At 47.9% G+C, this 24,643-nt stretch overlaps 1 protein-coding gene across 4 annotated transcripts in view; it reads left to right on the top strand.

The window, feature by feature from the left end:
- Positions 1-24,643, top strand: part of CPLANE1 (ciliogenesis and planar polarity effector complex subunit 1) — a 2,766,109-nt gene that overhangs the window by 734,897 nt on the left and 2,006,569 nt on the right. For all 4 annotated transcript variants that reach the window (XM_078674971.1, XM_078674972.1, XM_078674970.1 and 1 more), the window contains exon 16: positions 21,398-21,568. In XM_078674971.1, the coding sequence (XP_078531097.1) occupies positions 21,398-21,568 (171 nt within the window). The remainder of the gene's footprint in view (positions 1-21,397; positions 21,569-24,643) is intronic.

Here is a 24,643-nt window from a genome sequence, read left to right as displayed (position 1 = left end):
CTTAGCGTGGGCAACAAGTTTCTTGTAGGCTCGCCTACTTTGTTTTAAGCTATCCCCCCCTAGCCCCTCCTTAATTAGTATAAGGAGTTCTGCTTTTGCCCTTCTACATGCTGAGTTGTACCATGATATTTTGCCTTGCCGCGCCTCTCTTGGCTTTCGTGAACTACAAGAGAGATGAGGGGCCGCAGCTTTTATAAGGTCCTCGTGAGCCTTGTACAATTTGGCCTGGGAATCTTTGTTGTTTGCCTCGGTATCCAAGCTCCCCACAGTTTCCAAGATGGGAGTTATCCCATCATAGGGCATGGGGAGCTTGTTCTTGCTTGTAACCAAGTGCTCCCACCTGATTCTTCTCCTGCTATTATCCAGGAGAAGAGCAGGTTTGTTCCCTTCCGCATTGATCGCGAGAGCTTGGGGACCAGGGTGGACAAGGTCAAGCTCAAGCGGATTGTGGTCACTATCGGTCCTCTCCGTCACCCTAAAGTCCTGTATTGTCGGCCACTTCACTATTTGGGCCAGGACATAATCCAGACGGGACTCTCTTCCCAGTCTGTTATAGGTGGTTTTACTGGGTATGTCAGATTTCATTCGCCCGTTACAAGCTCTAATTCCAAATTTCAGGGTAAGGGCTGTGATTTGTAGTGCTAGTGGCTTCAGTTTTCTGACTTTTGCTTTTGCACCTCATCCTATCATATCTCATCACAGGGTCGGGTGGAGTCAGTATAGCTGCTGACCTACCCTCCCAGTGACAAGTTGGGGTGACAGCCCGATTAACGGGTAGCCCTGAGCACTGTAGGACTTCAACCTAAAGCACCTGAGGCTACCTGTATGAGGTGACACTGTAGTGCATCACACATGGGGTGGCACCGACACGTGTCGGATGCTAGAGGTAAGATTGGAACTTTGTCAGCCCTGGACAATCTGTCTAATGACAACCATGTGCTACTTATTAAGCAGATTCACTACCAAAGGCCATTGATCAAACCTCAAGAGTCAGCCTTACTATACCAGTGATGAATAGTAAATTATTATTCACTAATAGCATCTTATAAAAATACGTAAAAGTCAGAACGTTCATCGGGGCAAGCCCCATAGTGGACCTGTTACTTGTGTTTGAAGATGTAACAGGTGATATTTGTTTTCACCTCCCTAATATGCCAAAGTTGGATTGTGTGAGCACACACTAGAGTTCTAGAAATGTATCATTCATAGATTCACATGCTTGAATTATTTAGTCATCAAGGTGGAAGCCCCCAGTGTATTTTAATAGCAGTTAGGAACAAGTATATTAGTTTGATAGTGTATATTTGTAACCCTTTTACCACATTGGAAAACATTCCATACTCCAGGCAATGAGGTGATGGTGCTCAGATGGCCACCCCCACTAGGTGCCACCATTGTTCAGATTTTGAGCACATTCATGTTTAATTATACTTGGGAAGTGTAAGGAAATGGCTCTTGTTGTATGGTCACCACCACATTTTTGTGACTGATGCTTCTGTTTTTTTTACTCTGAACGTGCGCAGAGGCCTGCTAGACATACCTCAGTGCCAGTGCCCTGACCTGACCCTAAAGTGTATGTCGAGTTATCTGTACCCAACTGGAAATGGCTAACTTACCTTTACGTCCCTAGTAAATGGTACTGTGGTACTCAGGGTAGGTAAGTTAGAGGGGGTACCCCAGTGCTTGCGGCTCTGAATGTGCTACGCTGGAGGTCCCCCAAATAAAACAAGTCCCCCAGTCTGCCATTGCAGAGTGGTAGAGCAGTCATGCACTGCTAGCCTGACATTGCTAACGAAAGTGTAAGTCACTTCAGTGGCTGACCTAAGAAGCTTTAAAGGCAGGTTGCAAAAAATGACACAGGAAGCACAAGTACTTTATGTGTCCTGACAGCAAAACACACAAAAGTGCAGTTTTTACTGTAGAAAGACTTGGACACCCTATTGAGTGAATACAGGGTTACACGTTAACCCCTGAGGCTGTACTTACTCCTGAACGGTGCGACCAGAGTAGGCACTCCACAGTATCAAACAGTTTGTTACTTTAAGCCCGACTTGTATCTCAATTCGAAATTATTGTAACTTGTGCAGTTGCAGTGTGCAGCTTTAGTAAAGCTGCCACTTTGTTGCCTTTAAAACTCCTGTGCCTTCCGGGGCACACATGGAACCTGCTCCACGAATACGCTTGGGTGTTAGCCACGAAAGGCAAGCTTTAAAGGTGAAGCTGCCTTTGAAGGGCAGAGGTGTAACACTAGGGCGACCCTTGACCCCACCAGGTAGGTCGCTCCCCCTCCACGCAGCAGTGCCTGTGTCCCTGCTCCAGCTGCCGCTGCTGAGGAAGTTCAAGGCCCTCCACCACCCCCAGGCTACCACCTGCACCTCATCCCTGGTGGCCAGTGGTAGGCTGTAGGTTTGTTCATCTTCCGCTTTATTGTTTTATTGTATTGCCTGTATTTCATTGTTGTGTCTGCCGTTGTTCTATCTTCCCCCACCGCCTGTTCGTGGTCTGTGCTCATTTGCCTCCCTCTGTTCCCCTCGCTGTCCCCGTGTCTCTCAGCCCAGTTTTTCCTTCTGTACCCCTCGCTGCCCCCTTGTCTCTGCCCGCTTTTCCTTCTGTTCCCCTCGCTGCCCCCGTTTCTCTGCCCGCTTTTCCCTTCTGTTCCCCTCGCTGCCCCTGTGCCTCTCTGCCCGGTTTTCCCTTCTGTTCCCCTCGCTGCCCCCGTGCCTCTCTGCCCGTTCTTGCCTTCTGTTTCTCAGCTGCCCCTGTATTCTTGTGCCCTCTTGCCTCTGTGCCACTCGTTTTTTCCCTGTATTTCTGTGCCCTCTTGCCTTCTGTGCCACTCGTTTTTTCCCTGTATTTCTGTACCCTCTTGCCTTCTGTAACACTCGTTTTTCCTGTGTTTCTGTGCCCTCTTGCCTTCTGTGCCACTCGTTTTTTCCCTGTATTTATGTGCCCTCTTGCCTTCTGTGCCACTCGTTTTTTCCCTGTATTTCTGTACCCTCTTGCCTTCTGTAACACTCGTTTTTCCTGTGTTTCTGTGCCCTCTTGCCTTCTGTGCCACTCGTTTTTTCCCTGTATTTATGTGCCCTCTTGCCTTCTGTGCCACTCGTTTTTCCCTGTATTTATGTGCCCTCTTGCCTTCTGTGACACTCGTTTTTCCTGTATTTCTGTGCCCTCTTGCCTTTATGCCACTCGTTTTTCCTGTATTTCTGTGCTCTCTTGCCTCTGTGCCACTCGTTTTTTCCCTGTATTTCTGTGCCCTCTTGCTTTCTGTGCTACTCGTTTTTTCCCTGTGCTTCTGTGCCCTCTTGCCTGTGACACTCGTTTTTTTCCCCGTGTTTCTGCGCCCTCTTCCCTTCTGTGCCACTCGTTTTTTCCCTGTATTTCTGTGCCCTCTTGCCTCTGTGACACTCGTTTTTCCCTGTGTTTCTGTGCCCTCTTGCCTTCTGTGCCACTCGTTTTTCCCGTGTTTCTGTGCCCTCTTGTCTCTGTGACACTCCTTTTTAGTGTGTTTCTGTGCCCTCTTGCCTCTGTGACACTCGTTTTTTCCTGTGTTTCTGTGCCCTCTTGCCTTCTGTGACGCTCGTTTTTTCCCTGTGTTTCTGTGTCCTCTTGCCTTCAGTGCCGCTTGTTTTCCCTGTGTTTCTGTGCCCTCGCCTTCTGTGACACTCGTTTTCCCTCGATCTTGTGCCCTTCCTGCCTTCTGTTCCCTTCATCGTCCCTCGCCGCCTCCGCCGCTGCGTCCCCGCCCCCCTGACTGCCCACTGCTCATTCGCTGCCCTCGCCTCCTGCCTCCCAACGGCTCCTCCCTCCCACCTCTCCATATATGCATATATGCCAGCCGCACGCAACGGGCGTGCCTATGGCAAGTCCGTCTGCGCCTGTCCGTGCCTGGAAGGCGCCCAGCTCCAGAACCCCTGGCCCCCGCACCTACCACCACGACGACCGCCGCCACTACGACGCCAGCACTCTGCACGCTCTCAACTCCGGATGGACCCACACTTGCTTCAAGGCCGCCCCACAACGCACACACGGTCTCTTCACCTGCCGGTACTGCAGCTACACCAGCCTCAGAGCCGACGAACCACCCACTAAGAAAGAACTCAACCACCTCCGATGCATACTACTGAACACCCGCTCCGCACGCAAACACGCCATTGAGCTCTCGGACCTGCTCAACACAACATCCCCGGACGTCGCCTTCCTGACAAGTGACATGGTTGAACGACTCCTCCGCACCCGACATCGCCATTGCCATCCTAGATGGCTACAAGATCACCCGCAGAGACCGCACCAACGGAGTCGGAGGAGGAATCGCCATCGTCCACAAGAACAGCATCAGAGTCTCGACTAGCACCGACGACGCGCTCAGCACCGCCGAACACATGCACTTCCAGATCCACAGAGACCCTAACTCCACCCTCAGAGGCACCCTCGTCTACCGACCCGCTGGACCCTGTCCCCAGTTCAGCGACTCCATCGCCGACTTCATCAGCACACACGCCCTGACCTCCACTGACTACATCCTTCATGGAGACCTGAACTATCACCTTGAGAACCACTCCACAACCCTGATCGATAACCTCGCCAACCTCGAACTGAAGCAACTCATCAAAACGCCCACCCACTCCGCCGGCCACATGCTCAACCCACTCTTCTCCTCAGGCCCGCACGTCTCCGTCAACCACACCACCGAACTCCTCTGGACCGACCACCGCTGCATTCACTTCGCCTTCCAGAAACCCACCACACACCACTGCACCCAGCAATTCCCCCCGCCGCTGCAGGAGCAAAATCACTGAAGACCAACTACATGCAAACCTCGCTCTCAGCCCCCCCACCGAACCCTCCAACACCGACGACGCTGCCCACAGCCTCAGACGCTGGATTGATGACTGCGCCAACACTTTCGCCCTGCTGAGAAACCCCCCCCCCACAGAGACACCAGCAAGAGGGCCAGCTGGTTCACCCCAGAACTCCTTGCCTCCAAGCAAGCCTGCCGGAAACTAGAGAAGGAATGGCACAGTGAACAAACTCCGGACAGCCACGCAGCACACAAGGACGCCATCCGCAGCCACCACCACCTCATCAGGGCGACCAGGAGGACCTCCTTCAAAGACCGCCTCGACAACAATGCACACAATAGCAAGGAGCTCTTCAACATCGTGAAGGAACTCTCCAACCCCAGCTCCAACATAGACGACATCCCGCCGTCGCAAGCCCTGTGCGACTCCCTCGCCACCTTCTTCCACCACAAGAAAGCAGACATCCACGACCGCTTCAACACCCAGACAGCCCCAACAGACAAGTACACAACAGACCCTCCGCACACCATCGACCACGACCCCCTGCTAGCCTGGGCCAACGTGAGTATCGATGACCCCATCAAGACCATGAGCACAATCCACTCCGGCTCTCCCGTCAGACCCATTCCCGCACCACGTCTTAAACAAAGCAAGCAGCTCTATCGCACCCCACCTGCACAACGTCATCAATCCTTCCCTCGAGACCGCGCCCTTCCCAGAGAGCTGGAAACACGCCGAGATCAACGCCCTACTCAAAAAACCTAAGGCAGACCCAAGAGACCTCAAGAACTTTCGGCCCATCTCTCTCCTCCCCTTACTAGCCAAGGTCATCGAGAAAATCGTCAACAGATAGCTAACCCGATACCTTGAAGAAAACAGAATCCTGGACCCTTCCCAGTCAGGGTTCCTTAGCAACCACAGCACAGAGACTGCCCTCATGGCCGCCACCGACGACATCCGAACCCTGCTGGACAACGGGGAGACCACAGCACTCATCCTCCTAGATCTCCTGCCCTGCGCCTTGAGACCCTCGCGGGTATGTAGTGCGCTTCACAAATGATTGATTGATTGATAGAGACCTCTCCGCCGCCTTCGACACCGTCTGCCACCGCACTCTACGCGCACGCCTCCACGCCTCAGGGATCCGAGACAAGGCTCTGGAATGGACCACCTCCTTTCTCTCCAGCAGAACCCAGAGCGTCGGCCTCCCCCCATTCTGTTCCAAAGCCTCCGAAATCATCTGCGGCATACCCCAGGGATCCTCCCTAAGCCCGACACTGTTCAACATTTACATGGCCCCGCTCGCACACGTCGCCCGACAGCACGACCTCAACATAATCTCCTACGCCGAAGAAACACAACTGATCCTATCCCTCACCAAGGACCCCATCACCGCCAAAGCCAACCTCCACGAACAAATGAAGGCCATAGCCGACTGGATGAAGATCAGCCGTCTGAAGCTGAACTCGGACAAGACGGAGGTCCTCATCTTCGGCTCCAGCCCTTCAGCCTAGGACGACTCCTGGTGGCCGACGGCACTGGGGGCAGCCCCGACACCCACCGACCACGCACGCAACCTGGGAATCATCCTCGTCTCAACTCTCTCAATGACTAAGCAAGTCAACACCATCTCCTCCTCCTGCTTCAACACCCTCCGGATGCTCCGCAAGACCTACAGATGGATCCCGACAGATACAAGAAAGACAGTCACCCAGGCCCTCGTCAGCAGCAGACTCGACCACGGAAACGCCCTCTACGCGGGAGCCCCGACCAAGCTCATCAAAAAACTACAACGCATCCAAAACGCCTCGGCACGACTGATCCTTGACGTACCACGACACGGCTATATCGCCTCTCACTTGAGAAACCTGCACTGGCTCCCCGTCAACAAGATGATATCCTTCAAGCTCCTCATCCACGCACACAAAGCACTACACAAGACCGGCCCAGCCAACCTCAACAGACTGCTCTCCATCTACATCCCCAACCGCCAGCTACGCTCCGCCGACCTCTCACTCGCCACCGTCCCGCGTAACCGAAGAACAACCACCAGCGGGAGATCCTTCTCCCACCTCGCCGCCAAGACATTGAACACCCTCCCACTGAGCCTATGACAGACCCAAGATCTCCTGACCTTCAGGAGGATACTCAAGACCTGGCTGTTCGATCAGTAGTGCCACCCCCAGTGCCTTGAGACGCTCGTGGGTATGTAGTGCGCTTTACAAATGATTGATAGGGGGAGGGTTGCCCCTTTGTTGAGGTAGACAGGCTGTCACAGGACACAGAGAGGGAAAAGCAATCTCCAAACTGGTTTCCCAGGAGCTTGTCGCCCTGAGGTAGCCAATTACCGGGGGTGGGCTAGAGAGATCTGAACACCAAGAGAGGTGTCTCGCCATCTTGTGAGTTGGCAGAATGATCATCCTTCACACTCTACAGGAAGTGGTCACCAGGAGTGAGGGAACCTGGTGGCCCACCAGCTACCAATCGCATGCTGCTCTGAAGGAACTTTCTGAGCATAATGGTGGCACCCACACCTTAGAATTCAACTGACTTGGGAGTAGGATGAAAGAGGGACTGCCCTGCTGCACTGAGGGACCAGCAAAGAGAGGCTGCCCTGAAAAGGCTGCACCTGGTGGCTAGCGCAGAGAAGGACTGTGCCTTCCAAGTGGTGCTCAAGGAGAAGCTGTCTTTAGAGCCCATTCAAGCCAAGAGAACTCCAAGGGCCAGCTGACTGTCCTCCTGTTCAGAGACAGGGACACAACAGCTGAAGAAGCCTGCTTGGGAAAGTTGATAGCCCAAGGTTTTCAAGCCACTGTGCAGCACCGAGGACCAAGACCCGAAGCACAGAGTTGCACCCGAGTTCGTCCCATGAATGTTGTTGGAGAGTTGTTGGGACCCTCAGAAGGTAAGTTATCAACCCAGGAAGGAGAGGCCTGTGATGCAACTTCAGTTGACCGGTAGTCCAGTGGCAATTGGACTTCGGCTAGACCAGAGAAGACCCTACAACCAGGACGCCCATCACCATCTTCTAAGGCCAAGAAATCCCTGCAAGAAGAACCCCCATCAACTGTGTTCCTTCCACACCATCCTTAGACCATTTTTCGCACCCTTCACCCCTTGCATGAGGACCACTCCATATGAATCTATTGTCCTGTGGATAAAGCACCTGGAACTGCTAAAGGACTGCTTTTTCAGTGAAGGTCACTGTTCTTGAGGGCCTTGCTGGTCCCCCTGACTACCTTCCTGCTGGAGTTGGTCGCCCCAAGTACTTGTAACCGACTTCATTGTCACTTATCTAAGTTTTCCTCAAAAAAGTTTCTAAGTGTTCAGTTCATTGACTTTGCCATGGCTTGTTCACAGTTGACAGTAATTGCGTTGATTTAATATTGCTTGTAATATTTATATCCCCGGAACCCTCTGGTGGATTTTTTTTATTGCAGTGTCTAAATTCTTATAAAATACAGTCTACTTTTATTCTTGATTGTCTTGTCAAATACTTCTTAAGTTGTTTTTGGTGCTCTTTAAACCGCACCATATGATACACCCCATTTCCTCACAGTGAGCCTAAAAAATGTGAAGGAATTATTGATTTATATGACACAGTAATCACACATGATAATGCATTCCTTCGTATCAATTCAGCGGTCCATGCAATGGATCCAAATACTGGAAGTGAAAACACCACAGAAACATGAGGCACTCTTTTATTACTTGTGAATTCAACAGTGGAATAAAACCGTCCTGGGGTATTCAGTGTTAAATTTCATTTTCTTACCCCGACACTTGGAAGCTATTTCTTGACAGGGTAGAAGCGGGAGTGTCTCCCTGAAGTCACGCACTATATATAAATAGTAAATCATAAGTCAGATGTCATCTCATTGGACATCGTAATAAATCAATAGTCTAAAACATCCTTGCTGGATGTTGACTCATTTTTAAAAGACCGTACTCTCAGGTGTATGCGATGAGGCATCTGCCACAAAATCAGCGACTCGATATTTCATCTAAATGCTCTCAGGTTGAAATCTCCTTTCTCAGCCTCCCTACTTACTTTGTCGAGGGTCCGTCGCCTGGGATACCGCTTACAACCCTCTGACGATAGTGGTATACCCTTGGCGTCAAGATTTGTAGTCATTGTGCTTCACGCTGCGCTCATCTGTGGCATCAGAACATGTCACAGGCAGAAAAACTAGTGTGCTGACCTTCTAGCTATTGCCATAGGATGGTCATAGTACCATGTGTTGCGCTTAGCAGTCAGCACGTGATAATAAAAAAGATGCATGGGCTGCTCACCTCCCAACTCGGGTGTTAGGCAGGCATGGCACCCCCAGGTGGGATTTTTACTTGGGAACACCATTAATTAGGTTCTTTTTTTTTTTTTTTTTAAACGTTTTTATTGTTTTATCACAAGGTAACACATAGAACAGGCATGTCATCATCAAGCAGCAACCCTGTGCCCCCAACCCCACACCCCCTCCACTTTCATCAAAATGCAAAGTCCCATCATCATAGTCCAAATGTTCATTCATAACAGTTCTCCCTGCAGATCCACCCACCTTCGTGATTTCGCATAACTTTCCCCACCCCTGCTGGCCAATTCGCGTTTGCTGTGGTCTCTTCAAAGACCCCCGTCTAGACCATGATAGCTTCTCCATTTACTCCATACTTTACGAAATTTTCTCGGGCAACCTCTCGCTTTATATGTGACCCTTTCCGCTGCCATGTAGGTGTCCATTCCCCTCCTCCATTCCCCAAGCTGAGGCGTGTCGGGTGCTCCCCATTTTCTGGCTATGTCCCTCTTAGCCACTACTAAGGCCAGCACCAGAAAGATGAGCAGCGGGCGGGCCAGATCTATATCATTGGTCATTCCCAGCAGGATAAGCTTCGGATCAAGTGGTATGTCTATCTCCAAGAGGTGATCGCACTCCAATAAGCCCTTATGTTTGGGTATGACCATATTATGTGTAGAAAAGTCCCGCTCTCATGGCCGCAGCGTAGGCAGCTGGGGTCCGACACCCTCCCCATTCTACAGAGCCTTACTCTGTCATAATATACTCTGTGTAGGATCTTAAACTGGATTAGGCGTAAGCGGGACTTGATTGCTACTTCTCTAGGGTGCATCAGTACCACCCCCAATCTACCTCATCCATCTCCCCTACTTCTTGCTCCCACTTGTGTCGAAGGCCCGCTAGTGTATTCGGTCTATTATTCATAATAGTTTTATAGGTCAGGGAGACCGCTTTTCCGGGGATCTTTTCCTGCAGTAGTCGGCCCTCTAGCGGCGAGTATTCGGGGAGCGGCTCCCGTAGTGCCTCCTCCGCCTGGCAGGCATGTCTCAGTTGTATGTATTTAAAGAACTGAGAGCGGTGTAGCCCAAATTCAGTCTGTAGGGAGGTAAAGGGTTTTAATGCTCCATTTTTGATGACATCCCCTAGGGTAGAGATGCCGATGTCGTCCCATCCCTGGAACCCTCTCAATTTGCCAAGTTCTTTGAGCCAGGAGCACTCCCACAGTGGTGTTTGTTTCGTAGCTCTTCGAACCCACCCGGTGACATTCGTGGCTCTGTTCCATGCCCCCAGTGTAATTTTTGTGGCTGGTAACAATCTGGCCTGTCCCTTCCCACCATATATGTAGTGTAGGCTTGAGTGCGTACCCATTTCGTACCTTTCCAGGGCATACGTGGGGTGAGTGGCAGGCGCGTGAAGCCAATCATTAATGGGGGGCCAGGTGCTCCGCCCAATAGTAGGTCTCTAGGTCAGGGAGTGAGATCCCCCCGTCATATTGGTGTCTCTGTAGAGTTGCCAGTGCAACTCTGGGGTGCTTCCCCAACCATAGGAATGACCGAAGCTCCGCGTGTATGTCCCGAAAAGTCTTGGGTGGTACTGGGAAATATTCGTTTTGAAAGGCATAGAGGAATTTTGGGAGTGAGATCATTTTGAACATCGCTGCCCTACCAAGTATTGTCAGGGGGAGTAGCTGCCACCTACTAGCGTCGGATTTGAAGCCACGTACAACACGAGCAATATTATGTTCATATGAGGCGCCCTTGTCAGTTGTGATAAATATCCCCAGATATTGAAAGCCTTCTTCGGTCGTCTGTAGATTATGCGGCAATTGAGCCCAGTCCTTACGCCCTTGTGGGTCATAGAGCGTCGATTTGTGCCAGTTAATCTGGTATCCTGACCTCGCGCCATACCTTGCCAGTTCATCAAACAGCGCCGGTATGGTGTGTTCGGGTTGTGTGACATAAAGGAGGACGTCATCGGTGTATAGGGACAATTTTTCATCTTGCGTGTCCGCTTGGCCTATGCGGAATCCCGTGATCCTCTCGTTGTGTCTGACCGCGCAGGCCATCACCTCAATCGTCAGGGCGAATAGCAGGGGTGACAGGGGGCATTCCTGTCAGGTTCCCCGCTGTATAGGAAAGGTCCTTGACATCGCCCCGTTGACCCTTACACGTGCACCAGGGCTCGCATAGAGTAGACCAATTTTTCGTCTGTATTTGGGTCCAAAGCCCATTTGCTCTAGCAGTCCCTCCAAGAAGGGCCAATGAACAGCATCGAACGCCTTTTCTGCGTCCAGGGACAGGAGCCAATGCGGCTCTATTCTGCCTTCTATCACACGCAGCCAATTATGTGTCCTCCTTAGATTATATCTGGTAGCCCTTTCGGGAATAAACCCTGTTTGATCCATATGTATCAAGCCTGGGATGACCCTTCTCATGCGTAGAGCCAATATGGTGGCATAGATCTTGGCCTCCACATTTAGTAGGGAAATGGGACGGTAGGAAGTACAGTCCTCCGTCGGTTTCCCCGGCTTGTGAATCGGGACAATCGTGGCCTGTCTGATATCCGGAGGGAACTGTCCCTCTTCTTCAGCATCCCGGAACAAGCCCAGTAAATGTCGAGTCAGGAGGTCAGCCATTTTCTTAAAGAACTCTGCAGGAAAGCCATTGGGGGCCGCAGCCTTCCCCGCGCGAAGTTTGGTCAGAGCAACCCGAACTTCCTCTTCCATGACGTCAGACTCCAGGTCTGCGCGATCTGCCTCCTCGAGCGCTGGGAGGTTAATGGATGTCATATATTGCATTACCTCTGTTTTGGAACCTAAATCGCGGGCCTTGTATAGATTTTCATAACAGTCGGCAAACGCGTCAGCTATCTTATCATCATTACAGACCCAAGCGTCCGGGCCCACCCTTATTCTCTTGACCCAGTGATCGTCTCTCTCTTTCCTACTGAGCCATGCCAGTAGTCTCCCTGATTTATCGCTCACATCATATATGCGGTGCAAGGTAGCCAGCGCTTGCGACCTGGCCTCCCCCGCCACCAGCTGTCTATATTGGGCCTGGGTATCCGCAAGGCGTCGCTGTGTCCCTATGTCTTTCGTGAGTAAATGTTCTTGCTCCAGTTGTAATATTTGTGTTTCTAGAGTCTGTATCTCTGTCTGGCTCTTCCTTCTAGCCTCTGCCAGTCTACAGTGGGCCCTGTCACGAAGCACCACTTTGAGTGCTTCCCATAAGACTACCTGTGAGTCTACAGATCCCACGTTTTCCGCCAAGAACACCTTTACGTCGACTCTGAGACCCTTCATAATGTCTGGATTTTGTAAATCCCATGCCGAGAGTCGAAGGATCGCGGGGCCAACCCTCCTCCGTCTACCAATCCGGATCACCAGGGGTGAGTGGTCAGATATCCCCCGGGCACAGTATTCCGCCGAATCCGACACTTGCAGTGCCTGTCGCGCCATGAAGATAATGTGCAGGCGGGAATAGACTTTGTGTGCTCCGGAGAAGAAGGAGAACGCCTGTGTGTCCGGGTTTAGCCAGCGCCACACATCCAAGAGGCCCAGTGTCTCCATGGATTTAGCTAGTGGGGTCATAGTTTGGGGTCTATCTCGTTCCCCTGTCCTGTCTGCAGTAGGACTCATTACATCATTAAAGTCCCCCCATAGGATTTGGATTGTGTCCGATGTATTGAGTATGATGTCTGACACCCCTTTCATAGTGTCTGCTTGCAGTTTAGGTGGAGCATAGGCCGATACGAGTGTGTATTCCCTTCGTCTCCATGTCCCACGCACACCCACATAGGTGCCCTGTCTGTCGGTCCAGACTTGTCACTTTCATCGGTGGATGCTTTTTAATCAGTATTGCAGCCCCTCTGGAACCCGAGGAGAACCCCGCGTGTGCCAAAACCTTGTACTGTCCTCTCGCCAGGAAGGCGCATTTAGTGCCCTGTAGGTGTGTTTCCTGAAGGAGTACCACATCCGCCCCAGATCTTCTGATGTAGTTATTTACCAAGCCTCGTTTTATCTTGCAGCCCAGGCCGTTTACATTCCAGGTCATCACCTTAATGCCCCCCCGTGGTCAGCTTCTCTCTCATGATCCCCCATAGTCATATTGGTGGTGAGTAAATGGAGGACCTTGGATCTCCTGTGAAGGTGTGTGATGCGGGACAGAAGTGAGCGTCCGACGTGGTGTGCTATGTAGTGTTTGGTAGCCACTGACTGTTTGTGATGGAATGTGTGGCCTCGCACGTGTGTCTGCCCGACAGATGAGTGTGCCACTCATGTTGAGTGTCTCTCTCCCCCTCCCCCCAACTCCCCCCAAATCCCTCGCCCTCCCCCTTGTGCTGTCCCTAACCTGCCGATTCAACACAACTGAACTCCCCCTCAATCCCCCACCCCACCTCCCTCCCCTTTCCGACCCATCCCTCTGCAAGACAGAACTGTCAGTAGGAGAGGGTCTGTCGCCCTCCCAGAGGTCCCCCTCCCTTTCAACCTACTCTGTCCAACTCAATGCAGAACACGTAGTACATTCCCAATCAAACAGCCTCAAGAATCAAAGCTAAAGATTACGTACAGGAAAAGAGTCTGCAACTAAGAAAAACCAATAGGTATAAGGGTGTAGCAACTTGCGTGTCCCCTTAGGGACGAGCTGCAATCTCAGCTCCTCGAGCTGCCCCAGTTCAGGAATGTGAGTCCTGCGTGTCCGGACGGGGGTCAGTCGTATGCCCCGAAGCGTCCCGTTCTAAGTCCCGGATCGCCTCTTCCAGTGGATGGACGGAGCGCGCTCCTCCCTCCTCGTCTCCCGAGGAGTGGGCTTCCGAGTCCCCTCTCTCTTCTCCTTCCGAGCGGGCGGATCTGTCCAGGCAACTGAATCTGGATCCCGTTGCTCCTCTCCTTCCAGGTGAAGCCGATCGTCCTTTCCGTTTACTCGCTTGGGTGTGTCCCGGGTAGGGCGTAGTCGGCGCCTGTCTCCTACTTCTTCGTGCCCTTTGTCGCTGGGCCTTCGGCCTCTCCCATTGTTGTCCGTGAGAAGTCGGCCTGTCCGACCCGCCCCCTCGATTATTCTCCTGTCTGTGAAAAAGGGGTCGTTCCTCCAGCCATTGCCAGGCATCTTCCGGGTGGTTAAAGAAGTGTGCTTTGTCCTTATAGATCACCTTCAGCTTCGCCGGGAAAAGCAGCATATATGTAATGTTCATGTCTCTCAGCTTTGTTTTGACTGCGTCAAAGGAACGGCGTTGTTTTTGCACTTCCTGGCTGTAGTCAGGGAAGATCATAATATTCGTGTTTTCCACGCGGATTTCCCCCAGTTTTCTAACACGTCTTAGCTGGCCATGCTGTTGGCACGCCCCCCCATTAATAAGGTTCTTTTTCATTTTCTGGTGAGAAATCTCATTAAAATTACCCAGCCCACCCCTAGTATATCATTCTGTGTGTCATTAGGTCTGTAAAATGGCACAGTTTGGAATACAAAAAGTCAATACACAATCAGTGTGAAAACCTCCACAATCGCTAATTTGTTTTATTAATATGATTTTTTACATCCTTCATGCTGGATGGGCTATCCGGTTTATCCAGTACCACCCATGAAAGGTAGTTGATGGAGTGCTTGCTCTCTAAAAAGTGAGTGGTTCGTTTGATAAGTGTCTTCCTACACTTCACATTACTCCTATGCTCCATTATCCCCACCTTAACCTTTCTGGTGGTCGTTCCCATATACAATAGATTGAAGGGACAGCGAAAACGATAAATGACATTTTCATAGTTACATGCGATATACCTGGTCAGGACCCATGGTCTTAGACCAATGTGTATTGACTTGGTAGTCTTGGTAAGGTGACATACTTTGCATGCTCCACAAGCATTGTGACCCGCTTCTGATGGTAAATTCCAAACCTGTGCTTCTGATATGGGGGTTTTATCTAAAGGTCTAGTGTGTACTAGGATGTCTCTGATGTTGGCTCTATGTTTTGAATGAGAATATCAGTTTCTTTAGTTCTAAGTTATTTGAATTAATAATACGCCAATTGTTATTAATAATTTTCTTCACATAATTTGAAGCTGTGCTGAAGGTAGTTACACAGATCAGTCTATTCTGTTGTTGTTTTTCTGTTGTTTCTATTAGTGCTCCTCTGTCATTGTTCCTTGCTCTTTTACATGCTCTAGGTTTCCCCTGATCAGGGTACTGTCTCTCACCTAGGTCAGTCCTAGGATTTTTGGCCTCCTTGTCGAAAACATCAATATTAATGCAGTTCCTTCGTAAACTGAGGAATTGTCCTACAGGCAAATGTTGTCCCAAAGACCTGGGGTGAAAACTGTTATATCAAAGAAACCTAATTTTTTCAGTGAGTTTATGATAGACTTCTGTGATTCATTTGTTCAGATCCAAAAAATGAAGTGACCAATTGGTGATGTGGGCTGCAAAATATACGAAGGGATTTCTGGAATTAAGCCATTCCAAAAAGGTTCTCACTGACTCATTGTCCCCCTTACAAATCGAATGGACGTCATCAATTTATCTGTGCCTTAGTCTGACCATGATTGACGGTGTGCCTTCATAAAAATACCACCTGTGGGTGTCATGCCTGCGTATATCGAAGTTTGGTGGTGAGGGGCCTATGCACCTTTTTTCTGTTATTAAGTGCTAATGCAACTGCTGAGCGCAGCACGACTCCGGGTACTGTGCCCATCATATACTATAGCTAGAAAGTCAGAAGACTAGTTTTTCTGCCTATGTCAAATGCTGATGCCACCGTTCAGCACAGCATGAGACAGGGAGCATGGTCGCTACAAATGTAGATGACGAGGGTATACCGCTTTCGTCAGAGGGTTGGGAGTGGTACCCCAGGCGGCGTCTGTCCCTTGGCGAAGAAAGTGGGGAGGCTGAGAAAAGGGATGTCGACCTGAGAGCATTTAGACTAAATATGGGATTGCCGAATTCGTGGCAGATGCTTCATCACATAAACCTGTGAGTACGGTCTTTAAGAATGAGTGAGCATCCAGCAAGGTTGTTTTAGACCATTGATTTATTACGATGTTCAATGAGATGAAATTTGATGTATGATTTACTTTTTATATGCTGTGTGGCTACAGAGAGACACTCCAGCTACTACCCGAGGTCAAGAAATAGCTATAAGTGTTGGGGGTGTATGCAATGAATTTTAACACTCAATACCCCTGAAGGGTTTCATTCCACTTTTGAATTCATGAGTGATAAGAGTGTCTCAAGTTTCTGTGGTGTTTTCACTTTGAGTATTTGGATGTGTTGCATGCACCACTAGACAGATACGATGGAATGCATTATCAAGCATGATTGTGTCAAATAAATCAATAAGTTATCTTCTCTGTACACGTGTGATCGACAAACATGTTTTTTTCTATCTTACAAAGAATAACTATCAACACTGAGAACCAGAAGTGACAAGTTAGGTCAGTGTATGGTGAATTTGGTGATCACTTTAAAATATCCCCTGAAAAAATTACTGGGTGACAGTGACAAGAGGGATCTCTTAGGCCTGACAAAGGCCCATCGACCCTTAAGTGCTGACTGTTGACGGACCGAAGCATGTTGACTGTATATTTGGTTGAGAGATGGGAGGGTGATAATACCCCGGGACCATCCACATTTCTTCTCTTTTAATCCAGCCTAGTTTATGTTTATATGCTTGTATAGAGCTCGAATGCCGTGGCGTCTTGGCGCTGAGTGTGTGGACAGGAATGGTGCACTATGATTGATGGAGGCCTATGCAGATGTAAACAACAAGGTTTTCAAGCTCTTCCTGAAAAGCTGTAGGTTGGGTTGGAGCTTCATAGATAGTGGCAGTTTGCTCCAGATCTTTGCCGCACATTGTGATATTGCCTTACCCCCCCCCATCCTGCCTGTCGGGTCTTTGCGTTCTTAATGAGGCCCAGGCTGGCAGATCTAAGAGCACTTGGAGTGTCGTATGGTGGGAACAGTTTTTTAATGTCTTCAGCACCACCACCATATATTGCCTTGTGCTCAAGGCTGAGGCACTTGAACTCTACGTGCTGTTTGACCAGAAGCCAGTGGAATGATTTAATTCCGGCAGAGGTTGACTGTCCTCTGGGAATGCCCAGGAGTAATCTCGCTGCGACATTTTGTAGAGCCTGTAGTTTTCTCAGTTGGAATTTGTCAATGGCCAAAAATAGGGCGTTAAAATAGTCCAACTTCGATAGAAAAAGGGCTACCGTCACTGTGTTTTGCAGCTCTAGAGGGATGTATGGAAAATATTTTCTCAGAGTTTTTAATAAGAGAAAGCAGGATGAAGTGAGGCTGTTTACCTGGGCGCCAAAGTTCAGTTTGTCATAGAAGATGATCCCCAAGTTCCTGACCTTATTTACCGGACTGCGGCATTCTCCGACCTCTGTTGGCCACCAGGACCTGTTCCACAGGGGCTGACCCGGGCCGAATTCTATCACCTCTGTCTTGTCTGTATTTATTTTCAGGAAGCTATGGCTCATCCAGGTCATAATCTCTGTGAGACAAACATGGAAACCTGGCTGCTGTAGTCTCAGGCTGATTGGTGGCAGAGATGACTAGTTGTGAGTCATCAGCATAAGAGACGAGGACGAAACATGCTTCTTGATAAGGTTGGCCAATGGGGTGAAGTAGAGTTTGAACATTGTCGGGGAAAGGGCAGACCCCTGTGGAACCCCGCATGGGAGATGAAAGCTGTCTGACTTCAGGCCATCCCAGAACAGCCTCTGCTTTCTTTTATCCAAGAAGGACAGGAGGGCCAAGGCGGTCCCCTCTATCCCCACGTCCCTCATCCGTTGCACCAGAACTGTATGGTTCACGGTGCCAGAAGCGGCTGATAGGTCCAGGAGTACGAGGACCGTCCTCCCCCTGTCCACAACCCTTCGAATCACTTCAGAAGCAAGAATTAAGGCAGATTTGGTGGAGTGGCATGAACGGAAACTGTGCTGGGAGGTATCCAGCAGATTATTTACAGCCAAATAGTCGGTCAGCACTATGTTCAATTGTTTTTCCAGGACTTTGGCTGCAATTGGTGGGCTGGCAATTTTTTGGTTCATTGGGATCCAGATTGAATTTCTTCAGAAGGGGTGAGATCAATACATTTTTTCAGATTTCTGGGTAATGACCAGATTCCAGGACTTAGTTTATGAGGGGGGGTAAGATTATCGCAAATCTTGTGGGCAACCTGATGCATAACGGAAGGAGGGCAGGGGTTGGTAGGGGAACTGGATTTTATGGAAAGCAGAAGTTTTTGTGTTTCCTCGTTGGTTATTGGCTGAAAGCAGGGTAATCTACAGTGAATAGGTCCCATTTGTATTTTTATGTCCTGTGGTCCCGGGACACTTAAGAGATCATTGTAAATTTCTTGCACCTTGTCTTGAAAGTACCCGACGGGCTTAAAGGTTTTGTCCTGTTGCGGCTTAGCTAGCAAATTGACAAATTTAAAGGAGTGGAGTTGCCGGCCTCCTTTATTTTGGTTGTAAAAATCCGTTTTTTGCAGCAGTAATTGCCTCCTTATATTGAGAAATAGCTAAGTTATATGTGGATTTCATAGAGGTGTTGTAATCTTGTCTCCAAAGGCGCTCTGCTCTCCTGCTGTTTGTTTTCAGGCATTTAAGCTCTGGAGTGTACCAGGGTGATGACATCTTGGCTCTCTTTACTGTCAAATTTTTTGGGTGCCTCCTGATCGGCTGCTGACAGTAACCAGCCATTGAAACGCAGGGCTGCTACGTTGTTATCTGTTTCTGGCAACACAGGGAAAGGGCCAAGGGCCAACTCAAAGTCACTACCCTTGACTTTGTTCCAGCGCCTGATATGAACCTTAGATGAGTTGTACAGAGATGCGGCTGCGTACCTCTGATGTTAAAATAAATAGCCTTTTGGTATGTGCATGGCAGGGCTAACAAATTGGTCAAAGTAATATCAGGATTACTTGTGAAAATCCCATCTAATATATGTCCCGCCTGGTGTGTGGGTTCGGTTATAAGTTGGTTACGGCTAAAAGCCTCTAGATTGTCCAGTAGCCTGATGGTGTCATTTTTAGATTCTAAATGGTAATTAAAGTCCCCAAGGATTGTGAGGAAATGGGGGTCAGTATATGACTCTAGGAGCGTCAAGAGGGCTTGGGAGAAAGCCGCTTTGGTACCTGGCGAACGGTAGATTAGTATCCCCTGGATTGACGAAAGGTTGTTTAATTTTATGCAGAAACGCAATGCTTCTGCAGGCAGAGCAGAGATTGCCTCCATGTGTACGTTTAAATGGTCGTGGTAAATGATCGCTATGCCCCCCCTTTGCCTGTCTCCCTGTCCTGTGAGAGGAAAGCTTAACCTACTGGTAGGGCAATATTCCAGTCTGGCGCTGACGTGATGTCAGTCCAGGTTTCGGTCACGAAAACTAAATCTGGTGTAGTGAGTTGGATTAGATCTTCCAGCTTGTGTTTATGCTTAACTACTGAGCGGGCAAAGAACCATCAGGGTTAATACAAAGGGAGCAGTTTTTACAGCGAGCCTCCGCCCCACACAGGTGCTGAGAGAGTATGTTGTGGGATGTGCACGTGTTTCCTCGCTATTCGAGCAGTTTTTGCATGGCATATATATGGGACGCAGTTCGGCCAGGGGTTCTGGCGCTGGACGCACTCCGGGCGCCGACGGCCGCAGACGGGTTTGCCTTTGACGCGCCTGGGAGAAATAGAATGGATATAGGATTCCCAACAGAAAGTAGTGCAGGTAATCAAATGATTAAAAATGTCAGTTGTGGTACACGAAAAAAGAAACAGTGCATCAACGCGATAATGTTAAAAACAGAATACTGGTTAAAAATAGTCAGAACTCAAATTGATAGATTAAAAGCAGGCAATCAATTTGTGCAAGTAGCGCAGATAGCAGGGTTCACAATGCGGCCAAAACTAATGTTCTGCCACCCACACGGTGCGCGTTCGCTCCAGCGTGCAAAATATAGTGGTGGAGAGTGGAGAAAGACCAGAGCGTCAACCCCTGTGCAGTGCCTTCCCGACTAACATCCGGGTACCGCGGGGGCCGAACACCGAAACGCTGAGCTGGTCAAAGGTTTACTGGGAGAATTAGAATGGATATAGGATTCCCAACAGAAAGTAGTGCAGGTAATCAAATTTTTAAAAATGTCAGTTGTGGTACATGAAAAAAGAAACCGTGCATCAACGCGATAATGTTAAAAACAGAATACTGGTTAAAAATAGTCAGAGCTCAAATTGATAGATTAAAAGCAGGCGATCAATTTGTACGAAGTGAACCCGGAATAAAGTGAACTAATTATAGAGTGGTTATGCATTAGATAGCAATATTTTGATTCTAGAGCCCTAAGAAGACTATGGTAAAGAGAAAAGTACTTACAAATAAATTATTGCTCCACCCCTGTTGTTGGATACAAGGGGTGTGTTGTAGCAGCCCTATAATGAAGCATGCCACTATTAGTGAGTGAGGACACTTTTATCCCATAGTTGGGATTCCAGATAAGGTATACCTTATAAGGTGGATAAGGTGACCTTATAACCACACCCCTTCGATCTCTTTTGCACGTTAGATTTACTTTAGGAGGAAGATTGAAGAAAAGTAACCCTGGCCTCTTACATTTTGTGTTGATTTTAACGTTAAACATGATGAAGCCAGGTTCTTCAATCTAAAGCGCCCATTGCGTAAATCTAGGTTGCGACTTAAAAGTGCATAGACCACCAGATGAGAAAGTTTTGAATTTTTGTAAGAGGGAGGGCAGCTGTGTATTTTACCCCGTTGCTCTGTTCATGCCTACTAAATTTGTATTCATCATATGCTCATCCCTGACCAACCATACAAAATTTGTATTAATCATTTGCATATCCCTGACCAACCAATCCAGCCAGATATTATTTATCATTTTGTGTAACTCACTTCAGTTTATTAAAGTCTTTGTTCTGCTTGTGCGTTTTTCTATCATTCGGTTTTAATCTGTTTCTAATTGAACCAGATCACATCCTTTCTCTTTCTTTGTGAGAAAAAACTATCAATGTTATCAATAGGTGTGGTTTACTCAAGTGAGGCAAAGCAGAGAGTTCCTTGAGGAACATGATGTAGGAGACTTTAAAATATAGCTCTCATGGCCTTGCATGTTGAGAGAAGAAGGAATTATCTTATTTATTTGAATTCGTTCTCAACATATTCTAGCAGGCACCATGAAACTTCCTTAGTTGGAGGACATGTAGTCCTTTACAGACAACATGCGCACAATTTAGAAGATGAGTACTATTTTTCATTACACCATACCTAAATTTGTGTAATTCCCTTTGAATATTATTTTTGTTATATAGAATCTCCACGTACTGGTGACCTTGGTCTGCTGAGCGGTGTTCATGAGAAGGCTGCATTGACAGTGGTACAGTCCATGGCACGTTTTATGGCTTCTTATTTCACAAACCAACCACTGTATGTGCTTCCACCGCATAATGTGAATATCCTACCTCCACTACACATAAGACCAGGTAATGGTATACAGAATTATTTTTCTGCATTATCTTTCTTTTTATTGTAAAGCAAGACTTTATACAATTGAATGGATAGTGGAACAGTTAAATTAGATTTGTATAGCTACCCATTATGTAATATATTGATGAGATCACATCTTAAACAGTGTATTCACTTATGTTTGGGTTTATTTGTATTATTTATTTTGAAATGTCAAGCTTAAACATACACACTATCGTCTACATCCAGAGGCCAGCGAGGGTCATTTCTCGAATAATCATTAATTCGTACTTTATTAGAAAGATAAAGTATGGAGTTTGCTAAATGTCTCCCACACCCATAATTCTCTCACTTCATCGGTCTCTATCTGTTATGTCCATTAGCTCTACCAGGCGTCATGCTAATATTTTAGTTTGCTATTAAGTCGAAATCCCAATCCCATTCGTGAAAGGTCTTCTGGGATTAAATGGAGCATCCTAAAAAATTTGAAGTGCATTCATTTTTTAAATTGCTTCACTAAATAGGCTGCCATTGGTACCTAGTCCATTTCATATGCTGTCCCTTTATACTCTATGGTGAGTTTGATCTTTCCCAAACCAGGAGTTCCCTTAGTTTATTTATCCAATCTTGCCATGTGGAGATCTTTCTATCCCCCTTCTTGCCAGAAATTTCAGGAGCACAGCCCTTAATTCCATTACCACCTGTTTACACTAAGGGCTTTATTGTGAGTTTTTGGCGGTCTGTGGACTGCGATTCTCGCATTCCGAACTGTGCGAGCTATGTGGTCCGACCGCCGTATTGAGAGTTGTGCAGATTGCATTTAGAAAACCTGCGGCTAAACCGCCAGCACACCGCAGACCACCACGGTCGGGGAAAAGCAGCAGCCATGGGGGTGGTACTGGGGAGTTTCACCGCCGTCTGTATTAAGAATGGGCTTTTCCATGAGCTGATCGTGGCCGTAAGACCGCCAACTTCAAGTTGGGGGAAACAAAGTATTTGGCGTGTGTACTGACCCCTTTCTTGTTCTTTCGGTCAGAGTTTGACGTGGATCCCTTTCTTCAGGTCCTTCCGCATCTTCACTTCGATGAATATGCCCATGTTAGCGGCGATATACAGATGAGCCCTCTTTTGTACAATATACCCATTGCCTGGACTGCTCACATTTGGGCCCGACCCCGGCAATAGGTAGGTGATATTTTTCCACGTATATCATGCATGTGTGATTCCAACACATATGCAGTCGAAAAGCTCGCACAGGCATCGATACATATGGAAAAAGTATCACCACTTCTGGAAAATCTCCGCAGCCACACCGTGGGCACCGCTTTAAACTTGTAAAAAGGTGAACTATAGACCACTGGCGCTGGTGACTCCTGGCATCAATGGTGTTTGGGCGGTTGGACCACCAAACTCTTAATCAGGCCCGAAGTGTCATAAGTGATCTCTTCCTCCTTGTACGGCGACCCACAGCAATACCACCCACCACAAATTAAAACAATACAAAATCACCTCATATGTTACCTCTGTTATCATTTTCATTGATTGAGCCAAGGTCTAAATAAAAAATGCCAGAGATTTCGCTTAGTTGTTGTTGTTGTTGTTGTAATACTTTATTCGATAAAAATATATCATAAAAGTACAGACATAAAATCACATTAAACAGTTACCAAGTATTACTACAAAACCATTAAAAGTAAATACCATTGTTACAGGCTATTAAAATGTGGAAAAAGGTCTACAAAAATTTGTATAAAGGATACATTCTTAAATAAGAATCTGGTCAGACGTTAAAAGCAGCCTCGATCGTTTGAACCAAGCACTGGCCAAGTATTTAGCTATCCCGCAAACTATGTACATTGAGGTAGTGTTGGTTAGAATAATACGCTGGGCTGATCTGTTGTCTCTAACGCCCATCTCCCTACAGACAGGTTTCAGCCATTTTGCCCTGGCATGTTTATAGGCATTACAAGCAAACAAAAAATGGCCAAGGGATTCTTCCGGACATGGGCAACCTGGACATTTTAGAACATAAACCCTCCTGCCCTTCCACCCTTCCATAAATGTTTTTAAAGGTAGGGTGCCATATCTTAATTTCAAGAACAGGGTTCTATCTCTGGGGGTCTGAATAAAGATTTTGCTTAGTGTTAAAAAGGAATGTGTCACTATGTCATGACATTTTCTGAAGGATCCCAAATGGATAGGGGAGCACTTCACCCAGTGGATTCAAGCTTTGCATAAGTGTCCTAGTAATACAAAAGTAATGGTTTAAAATAAAATATAAGACTTTTTCAAAATTGGTGGAACTTTCTTTATAAAATCGTTAGGTGTGGGTTACTATTTCCTTTTGCCTAATTTGACACTCTTTTGTTCATGGATTTTAACTATGGCCTCCATTTCTTAAGCTCCTAGGTAGAATAGATAATCAAACAATGCAGATAATGATTGGTTCCAATTAAAGCTCATGTCATGGCAATGATCAGAAAAACAGTGCTTCCTAATACTGGAGAAGCTGACCTTTTTCGGGTCATATTTGAGTTGGGGATTAATTAGGGGCATTTCAGGAGCAGCGTTTGGCTATTAGTACTGGAAATATTACTGTCCTTTTACAAAGTTATAATTCAAACAGTATCAGTGCTAAAATATAATATACATTAACAATATTTTTCTTACAAAGTATTTTGATTGCCATTTTCACAGTACTGCACATTTACATATCATATCAGCACATCATTAAGTCCTTTTCATCATGCCCTCGTAGGGAGTTGCACCTCGATAGGTCGGCTGCAGTTTTCCAAGTTGCATGCAATTATATAATTAATCAAATTTTCACTGCTTTCCGCCACTCTCTTCCCTATCATTAGAATATATTTTCCACAATGTGCAGCATCCAGTCGTGCAGCATACCTATGCTATGCTGGGTGATGCCAGTAGTCTGGATAACCTCTCCAGACCATGGTATGCTTTCTCCCCCTACCGTGGCTATGGAGGAGGGTGCTTCCTACGCTGTGGTGTTGCGTAGGGCGGCTGAGGCCTTGGGCCTTGAGCTTCCTACGGTGGCCGTCAGCACTAACCTCATGACTGAGGTGCTTCAG

This window comes from Lissotriton helveticus, chromosome 2_1, assembly GCF_964261635.1.
Source record: "Lissotriton helveticus chromosome 2_1, aLisHel1.1, whole genome shotgun sequence".
Taxonomy (NCBI): Eukaryota; Metazoa; Chordata; class Amphibia; order Caudata; family Salamandridae; genus Lissotriton; species Lissotriton helveticus.
The sequence above is the reverse complement of the archived record's forward strand: the minus strand, read 5'-3'. Positions and strand labels throughout refer to the sequence as shown.